Raw genomic sequence first — 23,213 nt, forward strand, 5'->3', positions numbered from 1 at the left:
ATAGTTTGTCAACTGTGTTAATCATTTGCAAAGCATTCATCTCTGAACAGTTCATAAGTACCAGGATGCTTTCAGAAGTCTTGGATCTAAATGGAAGACTGAACCAATGCACATTATCACTGATGATAATCCTGTGACACTAAGAGTGAGTCATTAAAAATGGCAACAAAAATAAATGCAAAATTTCTAAAGTAAAATTCAACAAGAAAATCATTACCTGGCCTGGAACAATAGTATGTGTGAAAAGCTTATTCAGTTCCACTAGTTTATTGGGAGTGATGTTAAATTTCAGTGCTATGGAGTTTAGGGTGTCCTGGCTTCCAGCCTAGAATAATCAAACAAACAAGATTCAATACACAAAGCAAAAAGCAAACAAAACCTTCCTCTTGACAGTTAACATTAATCTATTTGTGATATGAGTGAATAAAAATGTAACACATACATCCAAATGTATTATGAAAAAAGCGAATACATTCTCAATTCTTAACAAAAATGTCTTAGATATTATTCATTTCTGGGCTCCCTTATCTTCAAATTTCACTGTCCACTAATAGATTTCTAAACTTACTCTGGCACAACTTAGGTGTATGGAGTAGAGGGCGCGTGAGGTATAATATAAAGCTAAGAAGAAAAGAAACATTACAGACAGTACCACTCCTAGGGGTAAAAGGACTACTTTCTCTCTTTGCATTTTTCTGTCTATTTGCCTGTTTCTTTACTGCACTTTAGGCTCCTGGATTGTGGCCTGTTGATGGCCTTTTCCCCCACAGTGCCTGACACATAGAAGGCACTTAAATATTTGATGAATGAAAAAAGTGCAAGGCAGGGAAATCTAAAAGAACTTCAGATTAGCTACAAAAATTGTTCACTGACATTAAAAATGACAATTTCCCATGGTCAGCCAAATTAGTGTTATTCTCTAAATCTATAAAACCTGTGATATGTCTCAGGTGTACATGTTTCTTTCCTTCTCTAATAGAAGGGGAATAGGAATAAAAAGGACAGTAAGAAGATGTGAAACTTCGGTGAAAAAGCTCCACCCAAAAAGAAGTCTGCTGCCTCTGGTAAGGTCAATATCCCAGGACAGGCTCCCTCTCCAGGGTCACTGGATGGAACCCGTTAGCGGGAGGTCATTCTGGCGAGCGTCACTGAGAAGTTCCCAACTATAGCCCTGGGTCAACGCCGGTGGCTGACCCCGTAAGCAGAACTGGCTCCACCAGGGGAGCCGTGAATTATAGGTGGAAATTTGAGGTGGCTGCAGGAGGTTGTGGACAGGTGCAAAGGTACAGATGTAGAATTCAACTTACCACTCACTGCCCTTAAGTGTCAAAAACCCACCAACTAGATGAACTGTCTCAGGCTAACCAAGTTCATAGTTACCGACTGCATTAAAATTACCTCAAAGTATTTCTAGAACAAGACATAAATAGGTATAATTTTAAAAACTCATTGAGAACTTAACCTATGCCCCTACCTTACCCTGAGCAAAATCACCTGTACTAAAGTGAAAAAACTTCTTTAAAATATATTTTTAAAAAATATATATTTACATAATATAGTCAAATCCGGGGGGTTTCAGGGTTTAGCATCAGTGTAAGACACAGATTGATAATATAGACTAGAGCCAGACTGCTGGACCTGAATTCCAAATCTGCCACTTGCCAGCTGTGTGATCTTGGGTCATTTGTTTAACTTCTCTGTACCTCCGTTTCTTCATCCAAATTGAGATACATAATTGTAATTTCTAATTCAAGAGCACTTACTTCATGGCAAGTGATCAATAAATTGGCTTCATATTTTTACACAAAAACTTGAAGATACTATGTACAGGGGCTTCAGGAAAGGAGAAAAATTTTAACAATCTGCCGTTATTACACAAGGATAGGACATACATATGGAACCAAGTTAGAGACCCTGGGAGGGATACTGGTATCATTAAATGTTTGAAACTAAACAGAATGCTTGAACATCCGCAGCTCTGGGGCAATATAAGCAATCGGGTAAGTAGTTCTGGTCATGGTTCTCTAAACATGAAGTTATGGACCACCTTTTATTTCCGACGACAAGTACACAGAGTAACTTGCCAACTAAAACTAATCTCCATAACATAAATCAATCAGGTGGACAGATCTGAATTACTAATTTGATCACCTGCATATATGAATTAATTTGGGGTTGATTTTTTTTACTCTCACTGCATTATTTAGTACATCCTATGTGAAGCATCTCCTAGCAAAGATACTTCTCATTTCCTTGGAGGGGCTCGTGAATCACACTGTAGGATACACACATGGCTTTAGAATTAATATTGTTATTAATGATAAATAATCCAACGCTTCCTCAGTGTCTTCTAGGAGGTAAGGAACTGTGCTAGGTGTTATGGGGATCAACAATATATTGTAGACAGTGGTAATGTGAGATATATAATCACCCCCAAATCCTTTCTGGAAAGGACCAAGCCTATAAACCATAGAAAGATGCCTAGGGATATTCACAGAGCACTGAGCATGAAATGCTGGTGCCAGGGCTCTTCAGTGTGATGCTATAGAAGCTTGGAGAGGATTCACCATTCCAGAAGAAATGGCAGGGAGGGACAGGCCTTGCTGCTTGCCTTATATAGGGCCCGGCATGGCACACAAATAATGAGTAAAAAATAAATACACATGAGGAAAACACAGGGGCAATGGCAACAGCACTTAATTTCTTTCTAGAAGTCAGAGATCACTCTTCAGCAATGCTAGCTCAAAGTGAATTAAAACAGATCTATAACTGAGTGCACACTTTATGCCAGACCTAGGATAAGTAGACACAGCTCCTGGGCTCCAGGAGCTCACGGCGCAATGAGAGAGACGAGCACATGAACGTGGAGGTGCAGTAACGGACACATGCATTGCATTATTCATGTGTTGATTCAACCATATGGAGGCCTATACCCTGCAAGCACCAGAAATAGAGTGGTGACCAAAGAGGGACCTAGTCTCTCTCCATGGGTATATGAATTAAGGCACAATCTAGATATAACAATCACACTTGTGAATCAATATTGTTAAACTGAGATAAACTATGTAAAGGAACGTGATTCCATGAGAGAGAAAAATGAAGTGATCTGGCCTAGACTTGCTGGATGGTCACGGAGAGGAAGACTGAACATGGAGAGTAATGGGAAGAAGATGTTAAGGCTAAGGTTCTGGTTTGTAGAAATGTATGGGTGATGGAGCCACTGCTTCTTGAACAAAGACCAAGCACGGAGGTCTAAGTTAATGTTTGAGTAGACAACTGAATCTTTGGTTTGGGAACTCAGAAAGCATGTCTGGGATGGACATCTAAAACTGGTCATCCTTGGCATATCAAAAGGTAATTCAAGTAACAGGTATACCCAGGGAAAAAATAAGGAAGGAAGAGAAATGACTAAGGGGCAGGATGTGTCAGGAAGAAATATTATGTAAATCTAGTGGTATGAACAAACTTTCATTCTACCTGTTTATACTTACAGTGTATTCCATAGTACCCTGGGGCTTCTGAACCACCATCTTCTTTTCTTTTTTATCATGTGTTTTGTTTTGATTGTCATCTGAAGAATAAAATGTATATAAGTGAATGATTTCATTTTCAGAAATTGAGGATAGGGTAATCTACAGTATATTAAAACCCACTTTCGAATTGACTTTGAAAAAAAAGATTAAAAGAAAAGTGCACTAAATGTACAAATAGACCAAACTCATAAAAACATATTGTTCATCCATGTGTACTTGAATAAATGATTAATGTTAACTGTGATCAAATAGCACAAATAACAATGAGGTTATGCTTTATAGTTATTCAAGTATTCGTTTAAATGATAATGTATAAAGACGAAGTTAAAGTAAAACTAGTACAGTCATGATATAAATGATGTATAATGATGTATAATGTAAATCAGTACAGCCCTTTTAGAAGGTGATTTGTTAATATGTAACAATAGCTATAAAAATGTTCATTCTTTGACTCAGTAATCTTTCCCTTATTTATCCTAAGGAAAAATTCAAAAGAAGAAAAATGCTATGCACAGCATATGGTTACTGCAGTATTATTTATAATAATTAAAACTTGTAAAGACCTGTATGTTCAACAACATATTAAGTTGGACCACAGATTTTGCTATTTTTAAGGGTCAAACTGGTCAACCTGATAGTTTGGCAGCTACATATGATTCAACCTAATTATTATGATTAAATGTATCAACCCAGACACTGAAAACCAGAGAGACATATATCAATGGATACAAATTAAGTGACAAAAAGTACAAAATTGAATTAACTATGAAAAGATGCTCTAACTTGTACGAGATCAGAAAAATGCAAATTAAGACGTAGCATCATTTTACATCTATTAGCGTGGCAAAAATCAGAAAGCTGGATAATTCTAGTGTTGGCAAAGTTGTGAACTGCTACTAGCAATGTAAACTGGTACAGCCATCCCAGCAAATTAAGTATATATGTAGCCCGTATGAGTCAGCAAACTAACCCACAGATATACATCCTCTCCCAGGAGATATCATGAAGTAACCTGCTGGAGGGTACACAGAACGACAGTATCTGTGGCAGTGGGGAGCAGGAGGGTAAGCAAAATATATCTAATTACTGCCTAGAATCCCAGCACAAAACAAGCCAGAAGTATACACTGCGACATGTTTACATCGAGAGAAACAGAATGAGAGGTACAGAATGGTATCATTATGTATATTTTAAAAAGCTGTCCACAAAACAACTACACTCATTTTTCAAGGCCACATCCAGACAAAAGCCTATACACACTGAACACAATAGAATGGAGTGGAGCGGGGAGAGAAACGGGAGTGGGGAATGACGATAAAAAGGGACTCATGAATAAATAACGAAGGGCCCAGCTCTGACCAGTGATGACAAGCCACGCACTCTGAAGTGTGATTAACACATCCCTCTACATCTGAGGTCCTACAACTCCCCACACCCACACGCAAACCAACAGTATCATTTCAACTGCACAACAAATGTGGGTGAACTGGATGAGAGCTGGAAGGTAACACAGAAATATGAAAATAGTACATTCACATGGGATTTACTGCCTTTTAAGTATTTCCTTTACCTTATTTTAAATTAAGAACCAAGAAAAAAAAAAAATAGATGCTGCTATTAGTATCCTTTTCTAGTCATTTGTAGAACCAGAGACGCCCTGAAAAAATCCCTCTGCTGTAAAAAATGACCTCCCTTCTGTCAGGTGACCACATCTAAATTACTTCAGGAAGGTGAGCCTGTACTGACTGTGGTTTTCAGATCTCCAAATTCTGCAGATCAGGAGATTCCACAGAGCCTACTGAAAAATCCAATCACAGTATTCTACAACTCTTATCATCTACCTGGTGTTCATTCTTGTTAATATCTCAGCTCCACTCTCTGTCCCACACTCCTGCCCTTCTCTTTGTCACCATAAACAGCTGTCCCTTTAGGTCCTCGTGCTTTCAGCACAGTCTCTGCATGTCCTTCCGTAGGTGCTTCCTATTTCTAGAACCTAAGCTGCTGTTTCCCATCTGTGGTGGCTTCAGCCCATGCCCTTCCATAGGCTGTGCATAATCATCTCTGGTCCCAATGGGGGCACTGGTGTAAGCCACCAAATCATGAGAGTTTCCATACTGTTCAGCTGCCAAAGAAAGACAGGTGCTGGCTGAACTTTAAGGATAAACTTAACTATGTACACCTGAATTAGTACAAAAATTACTTTCCTTTGGCACAAGTAGGTAGGCCAGAAAAATGGCAATCACAGTAGTATTATTAAAAGAAAACAAAAACCCGCCAGAGTCTAAGATTTTGAAATACTTGAGGTAAAGACCGTAATGTACCCATCTTTGAGCATCCTGTGCCTTAATATGATACCCGTTATATACGCTTGCATGAACTTTCCAATATAGATCAATGAGCCTGACAAGTTTGATGGTGGGTAACATTTTCACTGATAGAGCATCACACCAGGAAAATCATCGGAACCAATCAAAGCCACGACCCGAACACTAAGTTTTACAGTTGACTGAATACAGAAAGCAGAGAAGTAACTGGCACATTCTAAGGACCCAAATGTCTTCATATCAGTATAGCCCAAGGAAAGGCTTCATATTACTTCCTAAATATTTTCTTGCAGTAAGTTTTCAAGATGGCCGGCTGCGTGTCTCAATAAGCGAAGTCCTAGATACCTTATCTAGATGGGTTCTGCAGCACATGGTCCACAAGGCACTGGGGAGAGCGGGGAAGAGACCCGAGCCTCCTTGGAAAGAGCTACTTTGCTGTGCTTCAGGAGGGGGCTCCGCCTCCAGCACTTCAGGTGAGGACTCATGGCCATCCACAAGGATGGAATTATCTCTCAATGACACCTGACGCCTCTACTTCAAGCTTTAGGCCTCCTCAGGCCCTTTACACCTATCCAAATTCGGATCCTTCCCCTGCTTACAAAAGCCTGAAGCAAATGATGTAAAAGTATCTACTGCCAGAGGAGAAAATTGGCCAGGTCATCCTCAGAAGCCATTCAGAACAAAGCAACTATACCTCCTCTTTGCCCCGCCTTTGAAAAGTTTCAGAGCCAGTTTTTCCCACCCAGTAAGAATGTAACTGGGACAAAATTGACCAAAACCCTAGAAGAATGAAACATAAGCCCTTTTGCCTAACCTGTCTCGTTTCTCATAAATCCTGGAGGGGCTGAAACAGGGAACGGGGAGAACCCGTGTTGACCTCAGGTGGACCCGGTGCCCTGCCCACAGCCCTGCTTCCTCCTCCCTTCCCAGCCCACAGGAGGGCCAGGGGTGTCCGGAAAGCAAGGCTCTTGCCTCCTGCATCTGAGGAGATGCTAGATATGTTTACAGAAAGACTCTTCTCTCTCCATGTGTTGGGGCTAAAAGAAGGTGATGTTCAGGAGAATGTCCAGGGTCTGAAAAGGCATAAAAGTCGGATGTAAAGGAATCCTTTCACTAGGTGACCTGTGAAGTCGTGGAGGTTACAACTGCCAAGAGAATATCCGAGGTTTGAGAACAGAACCTAAGGAAGGCTTAGATTTGGGGGCGGGGGGGCGAAAAGAAGTGTGGCTGATTGGCAGGTGGGGAGGATTGAAAAGATAGGAAAATGAGTGTAATGTCACAAAGGCATGGAAAAAAGTTAAAGTTGTACTGACACTGTCAAATGTTACCCTGAGGATGAGAGATGGAAACCTGGAAACAGGTAACTGGGAGGTCACAGAGGTCCTGAGGTGAAAAGTGGAGGGATCTCAAGACAGATGGTGTTAACCCTGTCAGTAAAGTTATTTGCTAAAATGTAAGGAGGTGAAGACAGGACTGGGGGTTTAAGGGGTTGTGACATTTGGAAGAGTTATTGTGGCAAAGATCAGGTTTTAATAAAATGAATACCGAAAGAAGCAACAAGAAGAAGCAGTAAGGGTTCCCCCAGGGGTGGGTCTCAACATCAGGGTGACAGACCATGCAAGAAATAAGCAAATCCCCTGCTGTCATGGCCACCTATGGGGTTAGGACATGCAAGCAGGGCAGCAGGAGCTCGAGGAGTGGTAGGTGAGGGGCACCGAGACGGGGTTAGGAGAATGACATGATGTGTTAGCTTCCTATTGCTACTGTAAGACATTACCACAAATCTAGTGGCTCCAAATAAAAAATAGACACAAACGTACTATCTTACAGTTCTGTATGTTCCAAGTCTGACGTGGGTCTCACCGGGCAAAATTCATGGCGTCAGCAGGCAGTTCTTTCCGGAGGCTATAGGGGAAGGCCGGTTTCCTGGCCTGTTCACGTCAGAAGTAGCCCACTTTCCTCAACTCAAGGTCCCTCCCTCCATCTGCAAAGCCAGCAACACCAAGCCATGTGCTCTCATGCTGCCGTTTCTCTAGATCTTTCTCTTCTGCCACCTTCTTTCACTTTTCAGAACCCTCATGTTTATACTGGGCACCTGGATAATCCAGGATGTGCTCCTCCTTCAGGTCAGCTGATTAGCAACCTTAATTCCATCTACAACCTTAATTCGCCTTTGCTGTGTAACCTAATAGGTTTTGGAAATTAGGACACGGATATCTTTTGGGGAGGGTGGGAGGGCATGAGGGCATTATTCTGCCTACCACAGGTGGAGAACAGGTTTATGGGAAAAGATAAAAGAGGTTCAGATCCAAAGAGGGGATTTTTGAGGATTCAAGTAGTGATCTCAGGTGTGAATGTGAGTGTGCTGGGGAGAAGGGGGATAGGGGAAGGTGGATGGAGGTGTTCAGGAATGCAGCTCTGGTTATATGTTTCAGTTCTGGAAAAATTCCAGCAAGAATGAGACAATGTCAATGTCACTGAAACCTGAGCATCTGGCTCCTGGCACAGACCACTGGGGACTGAGTGAAGTCAGGACAGTGGACATTATCCATTATTGTACTTGAAAACAGAAACAAAGAGATACCTGTGAATTCCCTGGATCTTGATTCCATAAGCTCTACATAGATAGAGGAAGGATAGAAAAGTCAGTGTGTAGCTTTGTTTTTTCTATTATCAACTATCTGAACAAGCACAAACAGAACGTTGAAAATGATCAGGTTTTCAAATTATATCAGAACCAATTTTTCTCTGGCCTTACATCTACCGGGTGTGTGTGCCCCTTCTTCCCTTACTCCTCTTGAACAATCAATTCTCTCCCTTCCTTCCATCTCTATCATAAGACCATCTGAGTAGGTACACGAAGCTGAAAGCACAGGACCCACTACACACTTGTCTGAAGAGGAAGGATGGTTTCCATGGCATCCAAAAGATGTGGATTCAGACAGCAACAACTGTCTATGTCTCTCTAGATCTAAGAAAAGGGTACCCTGATTTGTAAACAGGAAAATCTGTTTCCAATGACAGACATAGCCCTAAACTGGGAACAGATGCATTTGGCTACGGCAATCTGATGATATTAATCAAAGTCAGGTCATGTGCCATTTCCCTTATGTCACCCAACATTTTTCTGATTATTATTTGGTTTTGGGGTCAAAACAAGCTGGGTTCACCAAGCAACCCTCATAGCTGTGCAATGTTAAACAAGTCACTTGAAATCTTTGTGCCTCCGTTTCCTTATCTGTAAAATGGAGACCTCACAATGTTGTTCAAAAGATTAAATGAGATAATGGGCACAGTGTTTATCTCAGAGCCTGGCACAGAGTAAGTGTTTAACAAATGCAATTAATAATACTGCAGTCAACATAAGTAAACAGCAATTTGAACAGAGTAGGGTGTTAAAAGAATTACACCATAAGCAAAAGGTTTCATTCCAGAAATACGGGAGTGATATAGCATTAATGTGACAGATGATTATAAATTGCTTAAAGGAAAAAAACCATATCTGATCACTCTGATACATGTCAAAAAATCATCTGATGAAATTAAACAGCCATTATTGTATTTTTAAAAAGAATAAAATTTTTAAAAATCCAACTGTTAGAAAACTAAGAATAGGAGTGAATTTCCTTAACATGATGAAGAATGTTCAGTTGTTCTTTGATATTAATGAGAAATATGCTTCTGAAAAAGTAATGAAACCCTAAGGTTGTATACCAAAAGCAATTTTCCCATAAGAACGAAAACTAAATGACTTCATGACATCACTTCCAGGACTGCAGTGCCTGGTTAGTTACCTAAATGCAGCCTGAACTAACACACTAGTGAGGCCGCCACCCCAGCCTTACAGAAGATTCCAGGGTATGCAGTGGGAGGGAAACCCACAGGCACTGCACAAGCTCCACCCATTCTTTTTATTCCTGTTGTTCTACGAAGACAAGTGCCTGAGAGCACTTCCAGCAAAGCTTTTAAGGCTTCTGGGCATAGTATCTCCCAGTCCACTAAATTACAACAAAGAGGCTAACCTAATGTGAGGCAAGGCTAAACCACAAGTACTCAAGGTCATAAAAATAAACTCTGTAGTGGAGATGAAAGCAGAAACACTTCAAACATAAGGAGACAGCTTGGAAATCCCGAGGAGGAAGAGGGAACCCCTGCCCTTTACTGGAGGCCACCTTTTAGGGCCCTGAAAGGCAACATGTGTGCAGAATGGACTCCATGTGCCCACTTGTTCCCCAATGGTCTCTAGAATTAAGCACTATAAACACTATTCTAAATCCTCCTAAAGCATGCCTGAGTAAACAGATGAATTCTTATAGCAGAAACCAAAAGCAAATATAAAAAGTAAAACACTAAAATAAATACAGGAATTCCTACTATCATAGTTTATACTCAACTTTGTTCTGGAATCTCTAGTCATAAAAAAGTTTTAAATACTGAAAAGAAAGAAATGAAAATTTGATTATTAGCAGATGAATTAATTATCTGCCTCAAAAGCCAACATCATAAAAACATCCAGAAATCATAAAACTGTTCAGTAAGGTGACCAGATGTAGCAATCTTTTATACTTGTGATAAAAACTATTTGGAAAAGTTCCAGCATAATGGTATCAAACTAGAAAATATCTAGGAATAAATACAGCAAGATAATGGCAAGAGATATATAAAAAAAGTTTTAAAGGTTCTCTGAAGTATATAAATGGAAGCTTGAATACAGGGTGGTGCATATAATGTTCCTAAATAGGAAACATCATTCTTGTGAATATTTCACTTTCTCTTCAAATTAATTTTTAAATTATATGCAATTTAGGTCAAAAATTAAAAAACATTTTGGAGAAGGGAAACATGTCAAACTGTTAACCAGGCATAAATATATAAGACTAGAAGCTAAATACATTAAGACTATCCAAAATTATTTTTGAAAGAGGGTAGGTATACTGTATTGTTGTTAAAACACACAATTATAAAGCCATAGCAATTAAAACATTGTGGTGAAATAACTAAAAATCAGAGCTGTATTGAAAGAATTTCATGTAAAATAAAGGAAACTTTATAAACCAGAAAAGGCTGGGTTTTCACATAAATGTCTAACTTATTGCTATAGAGGAGACTCTGGCATCAGGCAGACAGAACAAGTCCTTGTCTGCCCCTGGCTCACTGTGTTACCTTGAACAAGTGACTTTACTTAATGAAAGCAGTTTCCCAGGGAATGCCAACTGGACTCTCACAGAGAGTTCCTGTAGGGATTAGATAAGGCAATTCGATCAGGTAAAGCACTCCACAATGTGCGGAAAAAGGGCTCAGGAAACCTTACGGATTATTATTCAATGATGTTGGTGAGCACCAGCTAACATTTAGAGAAAAACCCAGATCACCCTCAAATCAGTGCAGAAGGATCAAAGATTTACTAGTAAAAAGTCAAGTCATAAATGTCTTTGAAGAAAATACAGGACTTGTCTTTGATTAAAGAAGTCACATCTTCACTATTGGTGACGCACACTTCCCATATTATTGACCTGCCTCTGTCAAGAGTGCAATTAAAACATTCCATATGATTATTTAGGATTCTAAGGGTAACTTCTGGAATACCTGATCATAAACTGTTAACAATAAAAGTTTAAACAGCTGTGCCCTGAGGAGCCGTCCTCTCCCGAGCCTGGAGAGGGTGGGAACATGAGGAAGAACTCTGTACTCAGTGTAAACTCCATGTTTCATCCTCAGTCGACACAAAGGGAAACAGCTTGCGGTAGATGTTATTTTCCTTCCTTCAAGCACATCACAGGCACTACAGTCCTTGATTAAAATGAGTCACACTGAAGTAAAACCTAGACTGTAAGAAGGGCAGAGGAGTTGTCTATCATGGAACGTTTTACCTCAGAGCCCAATGCCACCCTCAGCTCTGAGCAAGCCCTCAACTGTCTGTAGAATGAATGGAAGGTAGCTATGCTCACCACTGTACCACCTATGCTGTACTGTGGAATGAATGAACTAGTCTCACGTTGACTCTGAGGAACCAGGTTATTTCAGTTGTTCTCTCAGCATTTGATTTCGTTGTAAAACCAGTGAGTGTTCTGAATGTAACTACCTAGGTGACTAGGTCAAGTAGTGAAGCCCAGAGAGAACTTCCAACCTTATCATCACTCCTTATAGCTCAGGGGAAAAGGTAATTCCACGTACAGTCAACTTTTTCTTCCTTACTAAGATACAACAATGCTCTTGAGGCAGTGGACAAGACACTAAAATGTGATTTAACTTTCGCCTTATTTTTCTCTCGGAGTTGATTCAGGAGAAGCAGAGAGATGGGGGAGGTTTCACTCGGGCTTTGGTACCAGAGACCTTGGCTTAAACCCTGCTTCATGCTGAGCTGTGGTGGGAGCTTCTGCAACTTTTTCAGCTTCTAGATTTTCTCATTTATAGAATAGGCTACTACTGCCTGCAGTAGATCGTGATAAGTAGAAAATTAAAGAATGAAATAAAGCATCTAGCCCACAGGAGACACTCACCCAAAATCCCCACAGATTCTTTCTGCTCTCCCTCATGTCTGGTGCTGCTTCTCCTCTCCTTCTCACCTTCCTTCCCACCCTCTGAAAAACTCTTTCAAAATGTCTTTTTTCTTTTTTATAAATGGATCAAGGGCTTAACTGAGTGAATTTAAGCTTTAGGAGAAAATTTAGGAAACATGAAAACCAATTCTATATGAATCAAAACTATCTGTGGTCATTTTAAAATACAGTTGAATGAAAGAAGAAAATACCAATCACCCATTTTACCCCCATTCAGAGAGAAACAATGTTTGCATTCTGGTAAATATACTTCCAACAGCTCTCCTTCTTTTACACAAAGATGGAATTGTAGTCTATACACTATTGTCAACCTGCTTTTCTACTGTAACAATATTTTGTGAAAATTTCCCACGTCATTAACTGTTTTTCTTCATCATTAAAAAACGGTGGGACTTCCCTAGTGGTCCAGTGGTTAAGAATCTGCCTTCCAATGCAGGGGACGCGCTTTTGATCCCTCCTCGGGGAACTAAGATCCCACATGCCGCGTAGCAACTAAGCCTGCACACTCTGGAGCCCGCGCGCCACAACTAGAGAGCCCACATGCCGCAACTAAGACTCGATGCGGCCAAATAAATAAATATTAATAAGTAAATAATTATTTTAAAAAACATATATTGAAAACAAAAAAATGGCGCATAGTATTCCATTTAAAGTTATTTTAATTTTCCCACTATTTTAAACATGCAATGATAGTCGCTGTGGTCAAATCCACTACGCTCATGATCATTTCCTTAGGGTAAGCTTCTGCAAACAGAATTGTTGGGGAAAAGGGTGTGCAAAAGTAAAGCTCTTGATAAAAATGGCCAACTGCCTTCCAAAAAGATCCGACCACATTCCTCCTATCAGTGTTTTCCCCTTGCACTCTCCCCAGTTCACTTCTAATTTGATTTTTCAAAATCACTCAAACTGAAAAATCACTAACCCTATTTAGTCTAATCTGCTGTCCTTCCCTTGGCCCCAACCACATCTGAGTGTTTCTCTAAAAGTGAGATTTCTCATAATACGAACGTGATATCACACGACGGACTGAGCAGGAAACAAGACTTGCAAGATGCAGACCACTATAGTCATAAGAGGACTAGACTCTCAGCTGGAACTAATACAGCAGGTTTTGTCAAACACAGCTGCTGCACTAAGTGACTAAAATGGATTACAATATACTGCATTAACGGGAGGGCTGGAGCTGTGAGGCAAAGGAAGGAGGTTCCCTTGAGCGAAACCCAGCCAGTTAGCAGGGCCTGGGGGCTGTGGGAATGGGGAGACGTTGGTCAGAGTACAAACATCCAGCGACAAGATGAATAGGTTCTGAGGATCTAATGAACAGCATGGTGATCATAGTTAAATACTGTATGCTATACTTACAAGTTGTTAAGAGAGCACTTCTTACATGTTCTTACCACATAAAAGAAATGGTAATTATGTGACCAGATGAAGGTGTTAGTGAATGCTAGGGTGGTAATCATTTTGCAATATATCCATGTATCAAATTAACACATTGTATACATTAACCTTACACAATTTTATGTCAATTATATCTCAGTAAAGCTGGAAAAAAGAATTATGATGCCTTTTTATATTCCTACTTATAGTCATGTTTACAATCATTATTATGTATTTTTAATTTTATGTTTTATTAGTTGCAATGCTGACCACCAATTCTTTTATAAAATGACTTTTTCAGGACTTCCCTGGTTAAGAATGAGCTTGCCAATGCAGGGGACACGGGTTCCATCCCTGGTCCGGGAAGAACCCACATGCCTCGGAGCAACTAAGCCCGTGCGCCACAACTACTGAGCCTGCGCTCTAGAGCCCACGCGCCGAAACTGCTGAAGCCCGCGCACTCTAGGGCCCACATGTCGCAACTACTGAGGCTGCATGCTGCAACTACTGAAGCCCATGCACCTAGAGCCGCAATCCACATGAGAAGCCCTCGCACCGCAATGAAGAGTAGCCCCTGCTCGCCACAACCAGAGAAAGCCCGCACGCAGCAAGAAGACCCAACACAGCCAAAAATAAAAAATAAATAAATATATAAAAATGACTTTTTCATTCTTGAGGACTACATTTTGACATGTGTCTCAGAAAAAAACATCACTCCCTCTCAGTAACTTTATTTTAAGAAAGGTATGATACAAAAGGTGTGTTTCCTGAAACCTTAGTACGTCTGAGGATGCCCTGTTGTCTTTGAGTCTGAAAAACAACTTTTACTTCACAATTCTGAAGGAGATTTAATTCCTCTGGTGTTCACTGCTGTGGAGAAGTCTGTGCCTCTCTTCTCTGCTCCTTTGTAGGGAACATTTTGTTAAGTTTTTTGTGGGTTTTTTTTTTTTTTTTGCCTGTTTGTTTTTTTGTTTGTTTTTACCATTTATCCATAACCTGTAAACATTTGCCACATTTAAGTGCAGAGTTTTCCCCTTAATTTTGCTTAAATATGATGAGCTATTTGATTTCAAAAGTCAGATACGAGTTTCAGCTCATGAAAGCATTCTTCTTATCTTATACTATGTCTGATTACTGCTTCCATTCCCATTGTTCTGACCTCCTCACCAAGAACACCTTTGATTCCTAGGCCCTTCACTTATGCCTCCCATATCTGTCATCTTCTCTCTTAACGCTTGCATTCTTTCTGTGATGATCCTTTGCGTTCTGGGGACACTTGTCAGATTGGACCTGTTCACCACCTAGGCTTTCATGGTATGACCTCACTTTAAACATTAGTCTGACTTCCTTGATGGCCCCAAGAAGCACAACCCTAATTATTTCCATCCTAATAATTTCAATTTATTTTATACCCAAGTCCCTGAAGTCTTTATACACTGCTTAATTAAAAAAAATGAATAAAGGGCTTCCCTGGTGGCGCAGTGGTTGGGAATCTGCCTGCCGATGCAGGGGACACGGGTTCGAGCCCTGGTCTGGGAGGATCCCACATGCCGCGGAGCGGCTGGGCCCGTGAGCCACAATTACTGAGCCTGCGCATCTGGAGCCTGTGCTCCGCAACAAGAGAGGCCACGATAGTGAGAGGCCCGCGCACCGCGATGAAGAGTGGCCCCCACTTGCCACAACTGGAGAAAGCCCTCGCACAGGAACGAAGACCCAACACAGCCATAAATAAATAAATAAATAAAATTTTAAAAAAAAAATGAATAAGGTTCTTGATATTCTCTTTCCACATCAAAGTCCATTTTAATCCTTTAATTTGAGCTCAAAAGCACTAGAATGATCATTACTTTTGAACAGAGGAGTCATGCTATTGTATGTTTGTGGTTTGACCTACTTTTATGTTTAGGAATTAATTTATCAGAATAGCACATCTTTGGCTTTCTGAACTTGCTAAGTGAAACAAAGATAAGCAACAGTTAGGAAATCTTCACACACGTGGTTAAAATACCCTAAGAAAAAGTAATCTGTATGAGGAAAAGTGTCAGGGTTGCCATCATGAGAAGTAATTCAATAGTTGGTTACTTTCATCCTGTAGCAAACCCCAAAAATGTTTAACGAAGGAAAAGTGGAGAATTTCATTTATTTTACTCTTGTTAAGTTCCTTTTGAACTCAGGAGGGAAAACTATGATGTGAAATGATTTAGACATTGCAGATTTATTATTGAAAAGCTAAATTCATTCTTCTACACTGCAGAGGTTTTCTCTAAATAAATCTTTATTGCAGTAACCACAAAACTGACCAAACTCTTACCTAAGTACTTTCTGTTTGTTAAAATAACCTCCCAATTCTCTTACAATATCTACTTTACTACCCAGGATTCTTAGTATTAACCTTTTATATTAAAACACTACAAAAACATAGTGATATATTTTATCCCAATTTAGGCTTGCCTCCCATATTTATAAAATTTCTCTATCTCTTTCAGGTCTTACATCTATATATCTGTGTTTCAGTTAAAGAACTTCCCACTGAGACATTATCCACATTTGTAAAATTCCCATTCCTATCTCCACTTCCATAGAAGCAAAGATGTGTACTATTCTAAGATTAAGGAATAATGTATTCCTTTAATGTAAGAGAATTTTGAGATATAATTCATGCAACTTAATATATTTTGATATTGTAATATGGACCAAACATCTTTTGAAACATATGTAACATTCCTACTACTTGTGTCAAACTTAACTATAACTTAATAGCTAATTTTGAAAAATACATTAACATTGTTAAAATATAAAATTATAAAAATATATTATCAAACAATTCCTTAAGGGTTTATATAAATAAATAGAATAAGTGAATAAGGAGCCCTATATATCAGTAAATACAAGTGCAAGCATAGAAGGGTTGAGTTCACTTATGTTAGAAGCTTTCGTGTGGAAGCTTACCATGTGCCCCGTGCTACACTAGGTGCTAGATCTAGATTTATCTGATGCCATCTGCCTCGATGTAATTAATCCACTTCCTTTCTCCTACTTCCCTTCTCAAAAACAAAACACTTTTTGAATTGGCACCATTTTGTTACAAGGCAATTCTAGTGACTCAGTCTTTCCATAACATCTTTTATCAGTATCTTAGCTGTAGTGTTTTTCGAAGTGGTAGGAGAGAGTAATGAATTACTACCCAAGGCTTACATGAGGCACAGATAAATCTAATTTAATAAGTAAAAAACATTATTTTGTCAAAATATGCTTCCTTAAATCAGGTAGGTAATGTTATAGATGTGGAAATAGATACCTACAGAAAGTAATCATTTTCTTTTATATTGATGATAGAACTTTACATTTATCTAATGTTCTTTTTCTAAAGCCCTTGGGTTTGCTCTATTACATTATTCAGTTCTCTATAATGTTCTGATTAATATTAAAAATAAATTTAAACTGTGTAATGTGCAAGAACATAAAGAAAACAAAACTCCTTTGTAATTTCTGTACCCAGAGAAAACAATAATCAACATATTGTTATAGATCCTTCCAGTCTGTTTTTCTATAAGTTATCATTTGTCATCCATTAACTTTTTATTTATTTATTTTTGGCTGCGTTGGGTCTTTGTTGCTGTGCGCGGGCTTTCTCTAGCTGTGGCGAGCATGGGCTACTCTTCGTTGCGGTGCATGGGCTTCTCATTGCAGTGGCTTCTCTTGTTGTGGAGCACGGGCTCTAGGTGCGTGGGCTTCAGTACTTGTGGCTCGTGGGCTCTAGAGCACAGGATCAGTAGTTGTGGCGTACAGGCTTAGTTGCTCCGAGGCATGTGGGATCTTCCCGGACCAGGGCTCGAACCCACGTCCCCTGTATTGGCAGGCGGATTCTCTACCACTGCGCCACCAGGGAAGTCCCTCCATTAAATTTTTGTTTTGACTTTCTGTGCATTCCCTGGATTACTTCTTTTACACATATTTACCTCACACCTTTAAGAAGCAATTTCCAGGCCTTTCACCTAAAATCCAGGTCCCTCTAGACAAATCCATTTGGTACCTCTAAAATACCTCCAAACACAAATTCATTATTTTCCTTCTTTCTTCTTGAGTTTTCCAGTTTGTCAGTTCTTGACTCTGTTCTTTTTCTCCCTCACATACTACATTGGTCACCAAATACTGCTGTTTCTATGAGCAAATCTCTCCTTAGGGTGCTGTTTCCCTTCTGCCCCAGTCTCCAACCTGCCTTCAGGCTCGCTTCCATCCATTGTCCTTAGATTTATCCTCTTAAAACAGTTAATGGAGTTCCCCCAGCGGCTTCCCACTGATACAGGATAAAGTCCAAATCCTTAATATGGCTGACAAGATCCTCCCATTTTAGCATCTCTCCTCCCCAGACTAGAGCCACCAAAAGAACTTGGACTAGAATTACTTTTGACTTGAGGTCTAATACTCCACCTAGTGGTACGGGACAACATTCTGGGATGGGAATCTAGGAAACATGCCACGTCAGCCCTATGAGATCAAGCAAACCTGCCAACACAGCTGTCTGTCAGCTAGAGTCAGATGCGAAAAGGGACAAGGAACCCTGGGACTCAATGGCCAACCTAGTAGTTTTCTATAAGCACTGGATTCTCCTAAGAAAACGCCTCAAACCTCCAAACCATTGTTATCATTGCCATTCTTGAGAGAAAATGAAAAGCTACAATGGCATCTCTTTACTTAACTGTCACCAAATAAGATCACAGGATAATTCTGACTCAACTATTGTAATGTTGCCTACATCCTTCCAGAATTTTCATGAAACTCAAACAAATCACAGTATTCGTTCATCTATGTACATGTCATCCATTCAATGCACATTTAAAGAGCACCTGTAATGCAGATACTACACAAAGCTAATAATACAGGGTCCAAGCCAAAGCAGCCTGTAAACAGGAGAGCAGATAAATAAATCCATGATGACAATGCAAAAGGGAAGTCTAACCTGTCCAGGGACAGGGAGGGCTTCCTGGAAGAAAAGATGACTGAGGTGATTTGGTGAAGTCTAGTAAGAGTTGGTTAGGTAAAGAGCAGAGTGAAGGGTACTGTTTCACATTCAAAGTGTTACACATGCAACAGAGTGCAGCACGTTAAAAAGCTATCCCAAAGCAGCATCTGCAGTTAGTACAGCATCATGAAAAAAGAAATCTCAATGGACAGGACTCTATCAACCTCCTTCAGGGAAACCCTACAGAGCAAAATGTCTCCATTTAAAAATACTTCTTAAGCAGCAGCATTTAAAGTAGGATGAGAAAAGATTGTATTTTAAACTGCACAACTGTAAAAACCACACATTTTCAAATGTCCAATGTGTACACTGTAAAAGATGTGAAATGCAACTTTCCTTACTCCTCTTTCCCTTTTAGGGAAAATACTCAACACTTAAAATTTTAAGAGGAAGTTTATTAATCACACAGAACTCTCTTTCAATAGGTTGACAGTTACAGCTTTTTATAAAATGCTGAATGGCTTCACATTAAAAGCATCCATGAAGCTATGTAATATATGACATAATCACGGGAACCCACTGGAATACTACAAACAACAGGCTTTCCACTGCAGATACCTCATCTGCCTCTGCTGGAGCAATGCCAGCAAAACCTCATTTATAACCATCCCAATGGCAGCCCACCTTTATCTTTGATGAGCACTAGTAGAGAGTTATATTAACACAGAGAGGAGATCTGTCCCCCGGTAACTTTGGCATCAACTGGGACCAAGTGCCTGCTACCAGCCCAGGTTTCATATACTGGACTGCAGTTTGTTCTCAGAGACCTCCTTAGTCTTCTGTCTCTGAGCCTAGCAATCTCAAGTACACTGTAACCCGTGTGCCGCATCAAGTTTCATCTCCCGGTTCCCTTTCTTTGCATTCTTTTGTTTTTTTTTTTTTTTGGCTGTGCTGGGTCTTCGTTGCTGCGAGCGGGGGCTACTCCTCGTTGTGGTGCGCAACCTTCTCATTATGGTGGCTTCTCTTGTTGTGAAGCATGGGCTCTAGGTACACGGGCTTCAGTAGTTGTGGCCCACGGGCTCAGTAGTTGTGGCTTGTGGGCTCTAGAGCGCAGGCTCAGTAGTTGTGGTGCACGGGCTTAGTTGCTCCGTGGCATGTGGGATCCTCCTGGACCAGGGTTCGAACCCATGTCCCCTGCACTGGCAGGCGGATTCTTAACCACTGTGCCACCAGGGAAGTCCCTTTGCATTCTCTTTGGAACATACTCCAGGCCTGCATGTGATAGGAGCAGTAGGTATGAGACGGATGGTAAAGTAAAGCAGAATCATCACCCCCATCGTGCTAGACAAGCCACCTGTGCTAATGCAGCTGCAGATGCAATTACTACCCTCAGAAACTACATGATACTGTGGACTCATTTTAAGATTCCCCTCAGCTACAACTCTCAAGTCATCATCATCGTGGTCTTTTTTTTTTTTTCACCAATGGATGCTAGGCCATTTCTCCTCCATTTCCTATTGCCTAGGAAACAGTGCAGGCGTTTCAATCAACATTTTTATGGACATGTCTATAAATATTAAGAAAAATATTTCTCATACAAGGAAAGTGACCATTCATTTAATAAATATTTGTGAGCAGACACAATGTGCTAGACACTGTGTTAGAGGCTGGGAACATAAAATTAAACAAGACACACCAACATTATTTAATTGTCATTCCCTTTAAACAAGATTATATATATATATCTTTACACAAGATTTATATATATTTATATAATTATAAATTATTATATAATTGTCATTCCCTTTACACAAGATTATATATTATATATATATACACACACACACACACAGTAGCTGCTCAATAAACTGTTACTATTATTATTATATATTATGACCAGCTACAAATTATCATTTTTTAAAAACTATTACAGATTTTTTAAATGAAAATACTGCAAAGTTGCCACCAATACTCACCAATACTATAATATCTCTTTAGTTCTGTACGCCTGATCTCCTTTAACTGATTACTTTTTCTCTTTTTTTTCTCATCAGTAATATATTCCTCTTCCACAGCAATGTTGCACATGTCTTGTTCTAAAATGACTGTACTAGCATCTTCTTTTCCAGAATGAGTCCTTGTAGCCATAGCTGAGGCTGTCTCTGCATTTTGTTTGGCTTGCTTTTTCTTTTTCAATCTAGGGATGAGAAAAAAAAAAAAGGAAAAACATTTGAGAAATAATTTGCTAAGAGAAATCATATTAATTTCATGCTACTGGGCTTTGAGAAACTAACTGATATTGAAAATTCTTTATATTACTGTTAATTACACTTTCCTGTTATTTTTTTTCTTTTTTAATCACTTAAAAATTCTTATGTGGAGATCTGTGGCCTTTCCTCAGTTTTATATCCTGCATACTTATGTCTCAAAAAAAATCACTGGGAAATGCTTTAGACCTGAGGAAATACTAGATTCTTCTATAGGCTATAAAATGTTGGGTATTTTTTATCAAGATATGCAGCTACCCTACTACAATGCCATGTTTAGTGTGTTACATTTTTTTTTTTAAGTGTTTCTGGTTTCAAGGGTACCTTTGGACTGATGGGCAAGCACATTTATAAAAACAAATCCTTTATAATTGGCTCACACACTGAGTAGAAAGGTTTGGCAAGGTGTGAACTGGTTCAGGTCTGAGTAATTCCTTTCCTTTACACATATGATAGTAGTAGTGAAGAAAGAGCTGCATTTCCTGAGATAGAAAATGCCACAATGACAACATATAGTTGTTATGATTACTAATATAATAGCTGACTGATACATTAGTTAACATATTTGATGTTTTCAATTCTTCATTTCTAAGTCAAAGATGTATAACAGAAGAAATTTATCATAATTCACTGAAATCCAGTAACTCAAAATATTTTCCAGTTGATGTATCAATCTGGTTAACTGACATGTCACTCTGTACTCACTAGTCCTTCTTAAGAATGTTTTTACCGCCCCAGAACGTAAAGAATAAGGGCCTTGGCCTCCACTATATGTGGCAGTCTGGTCATATATAAACATTTTTAAAATTAGGATCATTTTCCCCCCTTCTATCTAGGCACAGTTGGCTTTCTCACACACATGTCTATTTCCTTTGCTCTCTTGAGCATCTATACAATTTGATGTTGGGCAATGGATGAAATGTTTTGGGAGAAAAAGGAGATAACTGTAGGATCAAACAGGGACTAAGGTTTGATTTTATGCTGATTTGCTCTGTAATGTTGGAAAAAGTAATTTAACAGTCTAAAGAGGTCCCTCACGAAGGCTTAGCTATCTAATGGGGTCTTTTATTAGGATCAATTGAAAAAATATGTGTCAACAGTAAAATACAAACAAACAGAAACAGTAGAATATACCCAAATGCAATCATAGGATGACATGAGAACTAAGCATGGTATAGTTCATGCTTAGTTCAAAAGGTTCATGGTATAGTTCAAAAACTCATCTTTTGAGATAAAGGTACCATACCATGTTCTAACAAAACATTTCAACTAAGCTGTTATTCACTGAGCAGCCAAGTTCTTATATTTTCATTAGCTAATAAATGAGTATATGGCCTAGGAGAAAGGAGAGCTGGAAAAAAATCATAAATGAATATATTCCCCATCTCTTAGCTTAGCTCTCTCTTTAGGTTTACTTGTTAAAAAACAAGAACACAAACTAAACAAAATTGGAAATTCAGGGCTTCCCTGGTGGCGCAGTGGTTGAGAATCTGCCTGCCAATGCAGGGAACACGGGTTCGGGCCCTGGTCTGGGAAGATCCCACATGCCACGGAGCAACTGGGCCCGTGAGCCACAATTACTGAGCCTGTGCGTCTGGAGCCTGTGCTCCACAACAAGAGAGGCCGTGACAGTGAGAGGCCCGCGCACCGCGATGAAGAGTGGCCCCCGCTTGCCACAACTAGAGAAAGCCCTTGCACAGAAACGAAGACCCAACACAGCAATAAATAAATAAATAAATAAATAAAATTGGAAATTCATAAAAAGGAATTATATCCAGCAAGCATGTTTTTATTTTCTATCCTCAGATTTTAAACTGTTTTTTTTCTGGTAAAAGAGTAGGTGGCTCTTTGCAAAGGTGAGTCAGATAATGCTCCTAATAAAACAATTTCTCTCTCGATCAAGATTTCTGTATGAGGCTGAAATTAATATGCAGTAACCTGGATATCACACAGAGATCAGCTCTTTGCTTAGGGAGGTCTATGCAAAGAGCTGATCTCTGTATCCAGAAGGACATGCTGATCTTGTTCTGATATACTCGTTTAACAAAAACATGCTTGAGATGAACATTACTGCCCACTTCCAAAAATGATTCCTTCCAGGGAGGAGAGAAAAGAGACTTCAAAAATTAGTTCTATGCAGACTGAGATATGTTGCTGCTTCTTAATCTCCTGAATTTTTCTACTGT

At 39.5% G+C, this 23,213-nt stretch overlaps 1 protein-coding gene across 3 annotated transcripts in view; it reads right to left on the reverse strand.

The window, feature by feature from the left end:
- The window catches only part of NCOA7 (nuclear receptor coactivator 7), a 144,989-nt gene that overhangs the window by 57,649 nt on the left and 64,127 nt on the right, over nucleotides 1–23,213 (reverse strand). For all 3 annotated transcript variants that reach the window (XM_068551101.1, XM_068551102.1, XM_068551100.1), the window contains exons 3-5: nucleotides 20,737–20,957; nucleotides 3,492–3,571; nucleotides 218–325 (exon numbers count right to left, since the gene is read on the reverse strand). In XM_068551101.1, coding sequence (XP_068407202.1) covers nucleotides 218–325; nucleotides 3,492–3,571; nucleotides 20,737–20,957 — 409 coding nt within the window. The remainder of the gene's footprint in view (nucleotides 1–217; nucleotides 326–3,491; nucleotides 3,572–20,736; nucleotides 20,958–23,213) is intronic.

Source organism: Eschrichtius robustus, chromosome 9 (genome assembly GCF_028021215.1).
Source record: "Eschrichtius robustus isolate mEscRob2 chromosome 9, mEscRob2.pri, whole genome shotgun sequence".
In the NCBI taxonomy this organism is placed as follows: Eukaryota; Metazoa; Chordata; class Mammalia; order Artiodactyla; family Eschrichtiidae; genus Eschrichtius; species Eschrichtius robustus.